The sequence below is a fragment of the Vidua chalybeata genome, chromosome 5, assembly GCF_026979565.1.
Source record: "Vidua chalybeata isolate OUT-0048 chromosome 5, bVidCha1 merged haplotype, whole genome shotgun sequence".
NCBI lineage: Eukaryota > Metazoa > Chordata > Aves > Passeriformes > Viduidae > Vidua > Vidua chalybeata.
In genome coordinates, this window is record NC_071534.1 from 58311697 (window position 1) to 58328160 (window position 16464).

A 16464-nucleotide genomic window follows, 5' to 3' on the forward strand; every position below is an offset into this window, starting at 1 on the left:
CATTATACCAAGGGCCTTATTAGTTGACAGAAGGGTTAACTGACCTTCAAACAGGAACTCAACAGTTTGCCTGCAGGGAGCATATTCCATGGTGAGTTGACTACTTAAGCACTTTCAATGTAAAGTAAAAACAATCTCTTGTGTCAGGGTATAGTTCAAAGAACAAAAGACCATTTTGCTCAATTGTGCAGGCAGCAGAAGTTATTTTTGTCTCTTGCCTATCATATTCACATTGTACAAGAAAGTCATTTTGTTGAGGAGCGATTTGTTCTGCTGGGGCTCTTTGTGTAATTTTTGAACTGAAGACCACCACTGTGTTCTGGCATTGAAGCAAACAATGTGCAGTCTTGAAAACAGCTTTGTGTTTTGCCCTATTTTCAAGGGGGCATTTGCTTTGGGTGTGTGAATTGATTTATGGGCCCTTTTGAGCCATTTAACCTCATCGAGAATGCCTGGTAAATGGATGCGTAAGTGAGGGGTTTTATCAGGTATGCCAGTCCTTTTCCTGTTTAAGGAACATGTGCTTGACCTGTTTTGAGTGCACTCTGCCATGATGATAGGTGGATGATGTGCATATTTTCAAAGCCTCTCTTTTTGTTGCTTGCTGCCGTCTCTTTATTAAAAGCTTTGCATGTTGGTGATGTCCTCTGCTGCTGCCGCTTCCTGTGTGGTTAAGGAGGTCAAGTGGCAGCCTCGCTGCATGGAAACGCTTCTCCTGATAGCATCATTATGTACAGCTTCTCCTGATAGCATTATTGTGAACAGAGCGTGTCTGTGCTTTCAGCAGTGACAGTGCTTCACTAAGTTAAGTGAGTAACTTCTCTCTGTGATGCATTAGTGCCAAAGAAATGCATTTCATGAAGGTGGAATACTAACTGAAGTCTGTGCTCAGTGTGAAATAATTTTTAAAAAATTTATAAATCTGTTAAGTGTCCTCATTTCCACTGAGGGTGACATTGAGGGTGACAAACAGCATGTAGGCTCTTGGTCCTTAACACCTCAAACACTACAGGGCGGCCCATGACCACATTCTTTGTTCTATTCTACTTTTCACTGCCAGATTTTTTTCTGATTTTTTGTATACCCAAAATGTCAACCCAGTGCCAAGCTCCTCAGCGTGTGTTGTGAATATTTTCTCACTATCCATGGCAGGAGCATGATCTGAGCCAGTCCCTGTACCTCTGCCTAGAAAATCTCACAAGGGCTTTTGCTCCATAGATTTATTCTGTTCTTGGAAGCCAATTCCACTTTTAGCACCCACAGCGCCTTATGGAAGAGAGCTCTTCCACTTAACCATGTGCTGTGCAGTTATCTCCTTTTAGTGTCCTGTTTGTGGGAGGTGCAGCAGAAGGTGGCTGGGTTTTGATCTCCAGGATTCCTCACCTGAGTGTTACTCCTCTGCTGGAGGAGACAGTAAATGGCTGTTCCTAGTTCAATTTTCCTTTTTCTCTCTTGGTTTGCTCTTAAACCCTCTGCTATGCACCTGCCTGCCACTTCTTTTCCTGTCCCAAGAGCCTTGCTCTACTCACTCTTCGTTGCAGGAGAGAAACTAGGATCTTTGTTTTCAGTTGCTATCTAGCTGACATGAACATTGCAACAAGTGGTGTCCATCCTTGCTCCATTATTGTTCCTATTGTTTCTAAGATGTGCAAATCCTGATCTCACCTTGAGTTATTTCCCCATCTCTCTCCCCTGTCTCACTCACACTTGCTCCATACATAAGTGATACATCCATAATTAACTTTTTATAATTGAGACACTGCCCACATCTGTATTCATTTCACCACTTTATTATAACTAATTTTTTTTCCCACCCTGCCAACATCACAGTCATTTCCCTCTCCATGGCCTTCACATGTGCCTTTTTCTCCTCTCAGCATGTGACTGCAACCCTCGTGGCATCCAGACCCCACAGTGTGACCGTGCCACTGGGCAGTGCATCTGCAATGAAGGGGTGGAAGGGCTGCACTGTGACAAGTGCTCTCGGGGCTACTCAGGCTTCTTCCCTGACTGCGTGCCGTGCCACCAGTGCTTTGCCCTCTGGGATGTGATCATCAGCGAGCTGGCTAATAGGACCCAGCTGTTCTTGGACAGGGCTAATACCCTCAAAATCACTGGAGTCACTGGTCCATACCAGCAGACGCTCAACACGCTGGAGGAGAAGCTCACTGAAATTAAAACCATCATCGCTCAAAATCCAGCAGCCGAGCCCCTGAAGAACATTGGGAATCTCTTCGAGGAAGCAGAGTGAGTACAGTTATAGTTACATGGATGAGTCTGTCGTGGGAAGAAGTGGGAGTTCCAGTGAGCTGGGATTTACTTGAGTGACTGATGTCCCCATCCTGGGCTGAGGGCACTCTGGCTCCTCTGGCTGGGTGAGGGTGCTGTGGTTCCTGGGCTGCTGGAGCACCTTGCCATGCTCAGCACTGGCAGTGAGTGCCCATCCCACTGGGCAGAAACCAGAGAGCAGAAACTTGGTGGGACAGGCAGGAGCAGTGCAGCTGCCAGTGCTGGGCTGGGTTGTCCTGCTCCCACTGCTCTCCAGGCAGCTAATTACCACGGAGTCACTCATGCTTGCCTTGTGCTGCCCCAGGGCAAAGGACAAACACTGCTATTATGTGAGAGAATGAAGAGGGGGAGAGATTAAATTCCTGGATTTCCCTTGTAGCTGATGAGTTGGAAACTTGGACTTCTTTCTGCACTCTGAGCACGTGCTGGGGGAAGCACCACGTTTATAACAAGGATTGTTTCCATTTTTTTCAGAGTAGCAGCCTTGTATTTTCTTTTAGGGATAAGCATACAAAAGATGGTAGTCTGGAGATGGGGCAGTCTAACATTAAGTAGGATTACAGAGGCTTTCTAGCCCTGTCTGCAACTGCTCCAACTTGCTTGTGCATTGTGAAGGGAACTGCACAAAGCGAAGGGGTGAGGATTAAAGCACAAATGTCTCAATTAGGAATAGTTTGTGTCCTACAGCTCCCCTCCCTCCTGCTGGAGAGCTGGGGATTGCTGCTGCTGCTTCTGGACTCTGTGTGTATTGAGGGAGATCAGAGCAGCTGAGGAGCTGCTTTTCCCTGACATACGTTATGTATATCTGTTCTTGCTCCTCTCTGGCTGTATAGAAAGTACTGGGCTTTGGAGGAGTCCTGGAAAGCAGCAGGCTGTTGGGCTATTGAGAGAGCTGTAAATTGATCTTAGATCTTAAATACTGCCTCGATTCTTTCAGAATGAGGAAATGCTTGGCTTGATGGGATCACCATGGATGGGAATAGCTTCCTATGCCCACTTCAGTTCCACAGCAGCCTTGACATGTAATAGTCACTTGCTTTTCCTTTTAGGGTTATCCTACTAGCTAAAGCCTGCTCCATGGCTCACTGAGTGAATGCTTAGAGCAGGAGGTTTTCCTTCAAAACTCTGGTGAGGAGGGATCTCTACAGAAGAGTTTAAAGAATCCATTGTGTTAAAACTAAGGCTCCCCCCTCCTTGCTTTCTGAAGTTCAATTCTGCCCGATGAGCTCGTAATAATCAAAACTACATTTGAGCTGTGTGGGATGGGAAGCAAATTATGTATGGATCATAGTAGTCAACTCTGACCTATGCAGTTGCCATGATACAAGAGCATTACTTCAGTCCTCTGGAATCTCCCTCCAGTTAATCTTACACAACGCAGCTGTTTCTGAACAATTTGGTGCTTTGGGTTTATGTGTGTGCTGTAGATTAAAAAGTAGGTTTGTATAGTAAAGGAAACAAAACAGTATTCTAGGTAGGCATATTGTTACAAATCACTTGGAGCTCCACTAAGGGAGGACAGGTCCTGCCATGGGAGAAGCTGGGTACATCTCTAGCCAGCACGCTCCAGTGAAATATGAGGCGTGTGACCCTTCTTCCTTCCCATGTTAAGTCCTGTGCCTGTTTTACAGAAAGCTGACAGCAGATGTTACAGTTAAGATAGCTGACATAGAAGAAAACCTTTCAGCCTTATCAGCAAAGAGCAATAGCACAGACACAGACCTGAGTGCACTGGAGACAGATGCCAAAAGTCTTGACCACGTTGTGAAAGAACTCGCAGAGCAGCTAGAGTTCATCAAGATCTCTGATGTTCGGGGTAAGTGTCACAGGGAGGGGGAGAAAGCAGCAGGGTGGCCAAAGATGTAATTAGTGCATGGGTTTAAGTACCAGATTAATCTTCTAATTTGTAATAAAACACAGTTCCTCCAGAACAGATTCTTTCTGTGCATTAGCAGAGTTGCTGATGCAGCAGGAATTTTTGCCCCCCAATCCTGTCTTTCTTCCTCTGCACATTGTAAAGCTGGCTCAAATTCTTGGGGCACAGAATCGTCTTAAGGTATCATGCTGAACACATTGAAGATGAGACACAACAGAAGAAAGTGCACCACAGATTTCAAGATCTGCATTCCCCTTGCTCCCTTCAGTCTGTTAAATTGCTATTTCTGGGTGAAAAAAAAGGGCTCATGGTAAAGGGTCGAATTGAGCCACCCAAGCCTTGCATGTCCATTGGCACACTGAAATGGGCCAAGAATCAAAATTTGCTGGAGGAAGAGGAATGTCACCAAATTATTTGGAAATTTAGAAAGCTGACTTCAAAGAAAATATTTATATTTTTTCTTATGTATTTCCTGGTTTTCCTGTTTCCAGTGAACATGGGAGATTTCAGACTGAGGCGAGTAGCATGTGGAACAGGGGAGTCCCTGACTTTTGGCATTCTGCAAAGGAAACCTTCCCCAAGTTATAGAGTATAGCCACCCCCACAGGGTCCCTAACACCCACACAAGGCCTCTCCAGGAGTTGTCCAAAATCAACAGTTCCATAAATCAGCATCTTTCATCAAGCAGTTGTTTCTTAGGAAAGCTCTGACTAGTTTCCAAGCAGTGACTCCATAAGCCAGACATCCCAGGGCAAGCAATAAGAACTAATGGGATAAGGGAATACTTAGAAAACAGACTGTTCCCCAAAAACCTTCAAAGGCCATATCTCCTTTTGCCCTTAGGACAAGCAGAATCCAGTCACTAGGGACAGAGAAAGACTTAACTTCAAAGACCAGCTTGACACTCTCCACCAAGCAAAGAAGCAAACTTTTTTTTCTACAAGGGCCAAATTCTGTCAACCTTGCAATGGCACAGCTGCCAAGGCCAGCATTTCATTTAATGTGATATATCACTAACCCTCATGTGTCATCTGTTAACATCTGTAATATACATTACTTTGGGTTACTTAACAGAGTTCTCATCAGCTCCCTCTGATTTCTGCAGGAGCCTTGGATAGTATCACCAAGTATTTCCAGATGTCCCTGGAGGCAGAGGAGAGGGTCAACGCCTCCACTGTTCATCCCGATAGCGCCGTGGAGCTGTCAGCGCAAACACGGCAGGAAGTGGAAGACTTAATCAATGAGAAGGAGGCCCAGTTCAAGGCTAAACAAGAGGAGCAGTCGCGCCTTCTGGATGAACTCGCTGGAAAGCTGCAGAGCCTGGATCTCTCTGAGGTGGCTGAGAAGGTACACAGCTGAGAATCACTGGGATAAAACCCATGGCAGAAATAGAGTCAGGTTTGTGATGAAGCAACGGGCAGGGAGGAGCTGTAGGGCGTGACAGTGTGAGATGTGCGGTTGGTTCATGAAAAATGCACCTTGCTTGGTTGAGCAGCCCCTCGATTTTGTGGGCTGGAACTGGGTTGTTAACTGGTGGGCTCTGACACTACTGGCTTTCAAAGACCAGCCTTTCATGTTGGTCTTCCTCCCACTCTTCCCAGCCCCAACAGAGCACCTGTTTTTGTATCACCCCTCTTCTAATCCAATGTTCTTTGCTAGGGACAGAGTTCCCATGTGCAGAAAAGTGTGGCAAATCTGCTGGGCTGAGAGCCATCCTCTTCAGCCCATCCCGAGTTCAGTGCTTTGCTTTCCCTAGGCTCCCCTCTTCCCTTCTGCAGCTCCATCGGGTACACTCTGTGCCTGTACAGTGCCCAGCCAGGCTATGCTTCTGCTCACACCCATGGGCCTCAGCATCCCCCCAGGCTCATCCTCCTGCTCGAGACAAAGCAGAATTTACAGGGAGCTGGAGTCAAAAGGGCATTTTCTCTGTTGAAGGTGCCTGCTCATCTGTAAATATGATTAAGGACGGCTTTCTCTTGGGAGAGGCTGGGTGTTCCCTCAGTTTCTCTTTGAAGTTGGCCAGCTGCATTCAGTGAACAATCCCTGAACAACCCCGGGTGAAGACAGGCTGCAGGGCACCCCGGGCAGGCCAGGCCTGTGGTAGAGAGTGAGTTCTTCACACACTGATTGTCCCTTGTCCTTTACAACCAGTCATCCCTCCCACCCCCTCAGCCCTCCTTTTTTCTTTGAAGGGAAGAAAGAGACATCTTTCTGTTTAGTTTCCCTTCCCCTACATTCCTGCCCAAGAACTGAAATCCTGGGTAGATGTTTATCGAGGCAGTAAATACTGAGTTGCTTGGAGGTGTAATCATGAGACACACACACACCCACACACACCTTTCTGCTTTCTAGCTACTGCTGGGTTACGTGCCAAACAGGTAAGAGGGACTCATTTACACTTCACAGGAGACAGCTGCAGCTAACTTGGCTCAGCCCCTAGGTTTTCCCAGGGAGGTTTTTTGGCAGCAAAACCTGAGTTAGTGACTATCATTTGGCAAAAAGAGAGTAGGGGGGAAGGGACAGGCGTGAAAAGGTAAAAGAGCCTCACAAGAACGGGGAATTTTCTAATTTTCTCTCTGGTTAAACCAACTCCTGTGTTATTTCATTACCAAACAATTGACCAAGGAGTGGATAATTCTCAGTGCAATGTTGCTGATAGAAATTAGCTTCTTGAAAAAAAAGCTTACTCTGAAATTTTGTGGTAGAATAGTGTCCTACTCCAGCGCCCATGCAAATGAATGGAAATCAGGCTGTGACTGCTTCCCTTGTGTCCCTGCAGACATGTGGCACTGCTCCGGGAGCCTCCTGTGCCGAGTCCGAGTGCGGGGGGCTGAGCTGTCGGACAGACGAGGGCAAGAAGAAGTGTGGAGGCCCCGGCTGCGACGGGCTGGTGACTGTAGCTCACAATGCCTGGCAGAAGGCTATGGATTTTGACAGAGACATCCTCAGTGCATTAGCAGAAGTTGAGCAACTCTCCAGAATGGTAATAGGCCAAATCAATTGTTAAGATAGTAAAAAAGAAAAAGGAAAATGTCTGTTGTAGCACAGATACTAATTGACAAAGTATGTGCTGGTTTTCTGCAGAAAATACTTCTTTTGGGTTGTGTAACTTCATCATGCTTGTAAATATCTTCAGAAAGGGAGCTTGCTAGAGTGAAGCTTCATGGATAACTAAACATCAGCCTGAGTTGTTTAAACTAGCACTGGTGGTATGGATCAGGGCCAGCTCCCAAGTGTTCTGTGAGTTTTATGAGAAAAAGCATTCCTTGTTACTATTACATCTGACTCCAGATGAATTGTTTTAAAATAAGCCCTAAAGCATAAGAAGATAAGCAAGCAAACCTTCCATTTTCCTTTCTTTAGGTTTCTGAGGCAAAACAGAGAGCAGATGAAGCAAAACAAAATGCACAAGCAGTCTTGCTTAAAACCAATGCTACAAAAGAACAAGTGGACAGAAGCAATGAAGATCTGAGAAATCTTATTAAACAGATTAGAGACTTCCTAATGCGTAAGAATGTTACATTTTAATCATATTTTAATTCTGGGTTTGTGAAAAGTAGCTTTACATCTGTATTGTCTTCCAAGAGTTAGTGCAACAGTTGTCATCATTCCCCCACCTCCCCTAGACAGACAGTGTGTATGATGAAATCTGGAAACTGAGAAAAACTAAGAGAAAATCAAGATAATAAGAAAGTGAGAGCTAACTGTGACATGTTCTTGTGTGCATTTCAGCTGAAGCTGTTGTACTGCTGTACTTTGCCAAGTATGTCTGTAAGTTCTGGCTAGAAAGACAAAGTAGTATTAAAGGGGAAGCAAGTCAGAAACTGCATTTCTCTCTCTGTAAGAGAGCAAGTAAAGGTTAAATGAGAGCCTTGTTTGCCAGCAGCCCGTTCCTTGCCTGTTTGCTCAGGGCTGCCTATGCTGGGAGCACAAATACATCTACATGCAGCTGTTGGTTTTGTTTCCTGTGGGCTCGGGTCCTCCGCAGAGTGGTGCAGCTGAGCACCAAGATCTTCAAATGGCTTACAAGAGAGCTGTGCCAGCAGGGCCTATACACCTGCTGGGCCTCTCCTGAGAGGGAAGTTTTGCCTAGGAAAGTAGTTTTAACACCTTGATTTTCCATAAATCTGGGGGAGGAAGTTTTCCCATGATTTTCCTTCTTAAGGAAGCAGCTGAACAAGAATTTGAGTGCTGAGACATGACAGAGAGAAGCTTTCACTCACATCTTTGTCATTTATGTACATCTGCTAGAAGACAGCGCTGACCTGGATAGCATTGAGGCAGTGGCTAATGAAGTGCTGAACATGGAGATGCCAAGCACTCCCCAGCAGCTGCAGGCTCTGACAGAAGATATTCGTGAGCGTGTAGAAAGCCTTTCTGATGTTGAGGTCATTTTGCAGCAGAGCGCTGGAGACATTGCCAGAGCAGAAATGCTACTGGAGGAAGCTAAAAGAGCGAGGTATGCAGCCCTGTTTCATCTCATTGCATCAGGAAATGTAGTTTAACTTTCCCTGATGTAAATTCTCATTCCTTCAGTAAGGGGCAAAAGCAGCCCGTTGCAGCATATGTTCTTTGTCCAGTTCCAAAGTAAGAGCATCTTTAGCATTAACAATCTCGCTCCACAGCAAAGGTGCAACGGATGTTAAAGTCACTGCAGACATGGTGAAAGCAGCACTGGAAGAAGCTGAAAAAGCTCAAAATGCAGCTGAAAAAGCCATCAAACAAGCTGATGAAGATATTAAAGGAACTCAAGACCTGCTGACTTCGGTGAGTTCTTTATGAGTGTTTCTTAAGATAATAGAAACAGCACGAAGTCTGATGCTTAGAAACGGATGTAAGCCTGTGTAGGGAAAGGTCTTGGGTACTGCAAAGCAAAGGCTGCAGTTAAAATGCATCTAAACTGCATCATTCCTGCCTTCACATCAACTTCTGAGTGAGTGGGACAGATGCTAGGGGTCTATTTTCTCATAAACAAACCAAACCAGACAACAATAACAACAACAAAAAAAAAAAAAAAACAAACAAAAAACCAACAAAACCAAACACCAAAAGGCTTTTCTCACCCTGTATCCTGCACCAGCGAAGTTAAATGAGCAGGACTGTAGCCCTCTAAACCAGCAGGTCTGACAACATCCCTGGCAAGCCATACCTGCCAGCCACTCTGGTTGTGTATTGGTGTGCTTAGTGTCATCCAGCACTGCAGCACCAGATTAAAATAAACAAATGCTGGATTGAAGCGCCAAGTGCTGCAATCTTGTCAGATACAGTATTTGCAGACTTCATCTCAAAGCCCTCATGAGACCACTGTGCTATCTATACTTACGAAGCTTGGCCAGTGTAGAAGCTTCACCAGCCCATTATCACATGATGGAGTCAAATGTCTGAAGTTTTGTCAACGGATTAGTCAACTCCTATGTGTATAATGCAATCAAATACTTTATGACCATGTTCCTTAATGCTTGTGCAGCCTCATATGTACCATTCTCAAGCACTGAGCTTTTTCACCCTGACTGCAATGGGCCATTTTTAGTAAAACTAAACCACTGTTTTTAACTCAGATATGTGGACACGAGTTAGTTGAGCAGGGTTTATGGAGAAAGTTTAGTATTATATCCATTGTATTTTGAAAATCTAACTCTCATTCTTCTTTATGTTAGATTGAATCTGAAAATGCAGCATCTGCAGAAACGCTGAACAATGCTACCTTACGTCTGTTTGAGCTAGAGAAGAGTGTTGAAGACCTTAGGCAAAAGGCTACTACAAATTCAGGGAATGTGGGAAATATAGAAGACAAAATTATTAGTGCAAAACAAAATGCTGAAGAAGTTAAAAAGGTGAGAAGCTCAGGAACAATCCTAAAGAGAAGCCAGCAAAACTCCTCCAGGTTTGGCTAAAGGGAGATCAATGAATACATGGGATCTATCACATTTATTGTTCATATTCTAGGGGTAGAAAATACTCCAACATTTAGGCTCTTACCAAAGATAGCAACTTTTTACTTTGGTATCAGATCCTGAGAGAGAGGTATTGGGAAGTTTTCAGGTTCTGAAATAGCTGCAGGAAACCTGTCAGCCTTTCACAGATGGGTTTCTGTTCCTCAGCTTTACTATATGTCATAGGAGAACTGGATTTTTTTTTTTTTTCCACTTGAGAGTATTTATGGTTCTATGACAATTATAGGTTCAGGACAAACAAACCAGAATTTGGCATATATAGACTCAAGCACCAGGAAAAATAATTATCTTAACAAAACTGAAATAACTGCTAAATATCAGAGATTCAAGATTTTTCTCTGTGAACATATAGCATTACTCCCAATGTTTGCTACACACTTTCGTAATAGCAAAAAAATGTCATTAACAAAACAATTGACCAGTCTGCCGAAGGAAGTTTCATTGCTCCCATCTCTTGTCTGTAGTTAGCCTACCAGTCTCCAGAGAGCCATTTTGTGACAGGAGAGCTGCATTATCCATCAATTCAACAATATCCAAGCACTAAGTAGTATTTCAGGTGCTGTCAAGTAAACACAAGAGAATTCCAGAGCTGCTATGGTTTGTTATCTTGCTCAATGGTTGAATTTAGCTGGGCCATAGGACTTCTTAATCTTAACCCCACAACAAAAAGCACAGCTGAGAAACCAACCTCACTACTTTTCCAGCACCTTCACTAATACCAACTGGGCAGCCAGTTCAGTTCTTGTTGCTGAAAGGGTAGCAAGGGTATTCCTCCCCAGATGCAACCACTCAGCCAGGAGCAGTGCCAGATGTATCTTTCCAGCGGTTCTAGACGCCATGGCTTCCATTAGTTACAGAACCCTGCAACTGAACCCCATAAATCTCTGCCAAGTGCCAGTATTGAAGCTGTAAAACAGCCACAGATCTACAAAAGAGCAACTGATGAGTCTTCACCACAGCTCTTAGTCTTGGACAGAAAGTAGGAAATATCCTGACACCGTTTCTGCTTTTGTTAAGTGAGCTCCCAGCGTAGTCTCTCCTCGCAGCCGGGTTAGTAAAGGACAGGGAGGAAATGCCACCTCCCGCTGTATTGGCTTCGCGTGAGCTCCATCTTGTGCTTGAATTCGGAACAGGTCCTCAACAACGAGCTGAGCGGCAAGTACAGAACCGTGGAAGAGCTCATTGCCAAGAAGACGGAGGAGTCGGCCGAGGCCAGGAGGAAAGCAGGCGTGTTGCAAGACGAAGCTAAAGCCTTGTTGGCTCAAGCAAACAGCAAACTCCAGCTGCTCAAAGGTAAGGCTGTTCTGAGGAGGTAATTTGGCACCTTAGAACATGAAGCAATTCCATGCTGTTAAACCAGCTATTCATCAGCAGAAGGGGAAAAGGTACTTTTTTGTTACTTTTTTGATCTGCTTTCCTTATTCTTATGGACGTAATACAGTCTTCTGAAGCAAAGATTTCTATAGAATAAACTGAAACTTACAGGTGAGACACAGACTTCTGGTGTGGCACCTCTCACTGTCCACAGAACCACCCCAGGGAAGAAACAAAACTACTTGTCTGTTCCAGCAAGACCCCCATCTCCAAACAGTACTCCCCTCACTCCACCCTGGAAAGCTCTTAAAACAAAAGCTAATCAGGACACAGGAGTTTCAGTTCACAGATTAATTTAACATTTACTGTTGACAAAGTTGATTGAGCCAGAACACAGCAATCTGCCCCTTGCTACCAGAGACAGTATTAAATTTTCCTTCTGGTTTTGCCAGGCCAGGAATTCATTCTTCCCCTCTTTGCTACTCCTGCACAGTTACCGTGACTTGCTGAGTAGTCTTAATCATCACAAGCCAAAACATTTCACTGTTCTGTAAAAGACACCATAGAGCAAAGAATGGCAATTATTTTAAAATATGCTTTTCAATTTTAAAATTTTAAAATATGCTTTTGGATTTTCACCTTTGGAAAATAACTTCTTTGTTTCCTTTACATCCCTATGTTAAGGAAACAAAAAGATGCCATTACAGCCTTTGTTGATTTGTGGGGGTTTTGTTTGTTTTTTGTTTTTTTTTCCCCAGTCAGAATATCTTCCACAATAGAAATAAATTTTAATAGTAGTTTTTCCATAACTATAATGATTTACATGCATTAAAACACCACCAATTAAGCTGTTTTTTTTGCCTTCCTTTCCCTACAGATTTGGAAAATACATATGAAAACAATCAAAAAGTTCTGGAAGACAAAGCCAAGCAGTTGGTGGAGCTGGAAGAGACAGTTCGCTCCCTCTTACAGACAATCAGCCAGAAGGTTGCTGTTTATAGCACTTGCTTATAAACAGGAGCAGGAAGTGCTTGTGTTCAGGGTGGGTTTTACAAGTATTATACTAGCTCTTTTTGACATTACACTAAGACCTGATAAGGTGAACAGGTTTTATATTGACTTTAAAGCCACAGAACCAAAGAAAAGTAACTTTTTGATGTTGAAAATAAACAGTACTTTTGTATCACTGTATGTACCTAGTATGACTCATTAACTTCCTGCCTATTTTCAGTAGCTGCAATGGTACATCAATTAATCCTTTAGCAAGTCTTGTTCTTGCACTGGTTAGAGATCTAATAAAATCTTGGCTTGAACTGTGTAATTCTAAAGAAGGGTTACTATTGCTATAAAACATAATATGGTGACTCAGAACAAATTACCAGTGAATGAAGAAATACCATCCACGTGTAGTCAGTTATGCCACAGCATTCAAAAAGGATTGTGTACCCCCTGTATGATACCCATTTAGGCCTAAAACTACTTTCATGTCACTGATTATGAAACACTTGGTATGTAGAGTGAAAACAGAGAGGTCAGCACTGAAAGTATGAATGCACCAAATTTATATCATAATCCAAGCTTGGACTCACAAAATAAGCAGAGTTGGAAGGGCCCCACAAGGGCTATTGAGTTCAACTCCTGCCCCTGCACAGGATACCCCAAGAGTCACACCATGTTCCCGAGAGCACTGTCCAAAGACTCCTTGAACTCTGTCAGGTTTGGTGCTGTGACCACTGCCCTGGGGAGTCTGTTCCAGTGCCTGACCACCCCTCTGGGTGAAGAACCTTTTTCTAATACCCAACATCAACCTCCCCTGACACAACTTCGGGCCATTCCCTCAGCACTGGTCCCCAGAGAGATCCGTGTCTGTCCCTCCTCTTCCCCTCATGAGGAAGTTGTAACTGCAGTGAGGTCTCCCCTCGGTCTCCTTCAGGCTGAACAGACTCAGCCACTCCTTATACAGCTTCTCAAGGTCCTTCATCATCTTTGGGCACTCTCTAATAGTTTAACATCATTTTTATATTGTAGTGCCCAAAACTGCCCCCAGCACTTGAGACAAAGCCACCCCAGTGCAGAGCAGAGCAGGACAATCCCCTCCCTTGCCCAGCTGGCCATGTTGTGCCTGATACCCCCAGGACAAGAGTGGCCCTCCTGGCTGCCAGGGCACTGCTGACTCATATTCAACTTTTCATTGACCAGGACCCCCAGGTCCTTTTCTACAGTGTTGCTTTTCAGCTTCTCATTCCCCAGTCTGTCCATACATCCAGGTGCAGAATCTGGCACTTTCCCTTGCTGAACTTTAAATGGTTGGTGATTACCCAGTTTTATAATTTGTCAAGGTCTCTGTGCAAGGCCTCTCTGCCTTTGAGGAAGTCAATAGCTCCTCCCTGTTTGGTATCACCTGCAAACTTGCTTAGTAGCCCTTCCTGTCCTGTCTCCAAGTCATGATATATAATAATGAAGAGCACAGGACTGAAGATGGAACTCTGTGGAATCCCACTAGTGACACCCCATTTACTGTAACCCTTTGTGCCCAACCTGTGACTCAGTGATCCAGCCGTGTGCTGGACATTCTGTCCAGAAGGATCCTATGAGAGACAACATTAAAAGCTTTGCTGAAATCCAAAAAGGATACATCAAGTGGCTTCCCTGACCAGCTGTGTGGTGATAAATCAGGTTTGATAAGCAGGACTTCCCTCTCATGAAGCCATGTGGTTGTGAGCAATGGCTGAGTTGTCTTTCAGATGTTTTTTGACATCTCATTAACTCCCACATTAATTTTCTCCACAACTCTATCAGGCACGGAAGTGAGACTGACAGGCCTCTGACTGCCAGTTTCCAGGATCCCCCTTGCCCTTCTTGAAAATCAGGGACAACTTTCAGCAGTTTCCAGGATTCCAGTCAGCTGAGACCTCTCCATTCCCCAAGATTGCTTAAAAAAAAAAAAAAAAAAAAAAAAAAAAATCAACAGGCATTTTCTGATGACATCAGCAGCTCCCTGAGGATTTGAGGATTCCTGGCTGAATCCCATCAAGCCCCATAGATTTTGTAGGGATCCAGCTGGAGCACATCCTGCACAATTCATAGTCCTCCAGCTCAGGGCACTGAGACCCCCTTGCTCCATCATCTGTCTTGAAGACCGGCAAAGATTGTGTTAAACACCTCTGCCTTGTCCCTGACCCTATTTGTAATATGACCATCCTCATCCTGTAATGGGACAATATTATTTTTACACTGCCCATTGCTACTAATGTATTTGAAAAAACTCTTTTCATTGTACCCCACTGTTCTGGCAACTTCAATTCCAGTTGAGCTCTGGCCACTGGAATTTTCTCCCTACAGTGGCCAGCAGCATCTCTATTCTTCCTCTGGCACCTGACCATGCTTCCACTGGACATACACCTTCCTTTTTTACCTTTTTTCCAAGAGAAGATTCCTGTTCAGCCAAGCTAGCCTTCTGCCTCACCTGCTTGAATTCCAACACTTGGGAATTGCCCATTCCTGTGACCTTAGGAGGTGATGTTTAAAAAGTGATCAGCACTGACAGACCTCAGCACCTGAGAAAGCATTTTCCTAGGGTACCTTACTAATTCCCTGAGCAGCCTGAAGTTCTGCTCTCCTCATGTCCAGGGCTGAGGTTTTGCTGGCACTTTGCCTCCCGTCACCAGGGATTTTAAACTCCATCCCTTTGTAGTTGCTGTGGCCAGGATGGCCACCATTCTCAACTTCACTTATGAGCTCCACTCTGTTGATACACAGTAGACCAAGTAGGGCATTTTTCCAAGTCATCTCCTTTAGAACCTGTCCTATAAAGCTGTCATCCAGGTTTTTAGGAATCTTCTGGCCCAAGTGTGATGCTCCCAGTTAATTTCTGGCAAGTTGAAGTTCCCTATAATGTCAAGGAGAGTTGATCTGAAAGCATTTGAAAGTTCTCAAAGTTGATCTGAAAGTTCTCAAAGAACAATTCATCAGCATCCTGGCTGAGAAGTTTATAGTAGGCTCCCACAATGACATCTGCATTATTTACCCAGTGGCTCTTAATGGTGCCACTGCCAGCATTCTAACATTCTATTGCATTCAGTGCCACCATTCTGCTTCTTCTGCTTTGCCTATCCCTCCTGACCATCCAATAGGCATGTCACTCACAGAACTTATCCCACTGGCTTTCGCTTATAGCAAAGATGTCAAATCTATGGGACTAGGACAAAGCCTCAAGTTCCTCTTGTTGGTTCCTCATGCAGCATGCATTAGTGTAGAAGCATTTCAGGAAGATGAAGCCTTTTTAGGAAAGGACTATAAAAGTTCAGAAGGGCACATAATGGGAATCAGTTAAGGAGCTGTACACAGACAGCTCTAAGACAAAAATGATGTGCAAGAGTAGCATCCAGTTCACTGTAACTTCAGCTCGAAGATATGTGTACTACAGTGCATCTTCAGAGAGCTGTACAGCATGGCACAAACTGATTTACAGCTTCAAACATCCATCAGCTACAAGTCAGCACACAAAGCTGCAATGTGTTTGCACATCCTGACTGCTCACTCTGACCCCAGGATTCTATCTGTCCATATGTTCTCTGATTGACACCTTACCTAACCTTGACTAACATCATCAAAATCAGGACAACTACAGCAGGATACAGCACCGCCTAAGCAAACTGAAGGGCATTATGGCTAAATAAATAATTACCCTTCATCTCCAGAGGTTACAAACAGCACAACAAAAAAAATCCTTTGAAGGAATTGATCATCACAGCAGTATCGTGCACTGTTCGCTGCCAGTACAGTCAGCAGCTGCTAATAAGTGCTAATTTGGCAGCACTCAGGCCTAACTGCCATGAGAACATTGACAGGTGGCTCAGCAGCTCATTTTACTTTTACACTTTTTTGTACGCTTAACTAGAATGGGAATGACAGCAAGAGAAGTAACAAAAATAATTTTAAGGTCTTGATTTTTATTTATAAGTGTCTGGAAAACTCTTAGTGTCCAGTACAAACTTAGAAGTATTATTGGTTATAAGTTTCCCTGGCTTT

General features: G+C 44.2%; 1 protein-coding gene across 1 annotated transcript in view; it reads left to right on the forward strand.

The window, feature by feature from the left end:
* Positions 1–12666, forward strand: part of LAMB1 (laminin subunit beta 1) — a 42281-nt gene extending 29615 nt beyond the window's left edge. The window contains exons 24-33 of the mRNA XM_053943213.1: positions 1878–2247; positions 3921–4105; positions 5271–5512; positions 6945–7148; positions 7529–7673; positions 8417–8624; positions 8791–8932; positions 9823–9999; positions 11253–11412; positions 12311–12666. Of these exons, the coding sequence (XP_053799188.1) occupies positions 1878–2247; positions 3921–4105; positions 5271–5512; positions 6945–7148; positions 7529–7673; positions 8417–8624; positions 8791–8932; positions 9823–9999; positions 11253–11412; positions 12311–12447 (1970 nt within the window). The 3' untranslated portion in view covers positions 12448–12666. The remainder of the gene's footprint in view (positions 1–1877; positions 2248–3920; positions 4106–5270; positions 5513–6944; positions 7149–7528; positions 7674–8416; positions 8625–8790; positions 8933–9822; positions 10000–11252; positions 11413–12310) is intronic.
* Positions 12667–16464: the final 3798 nt, after the last annotated feature.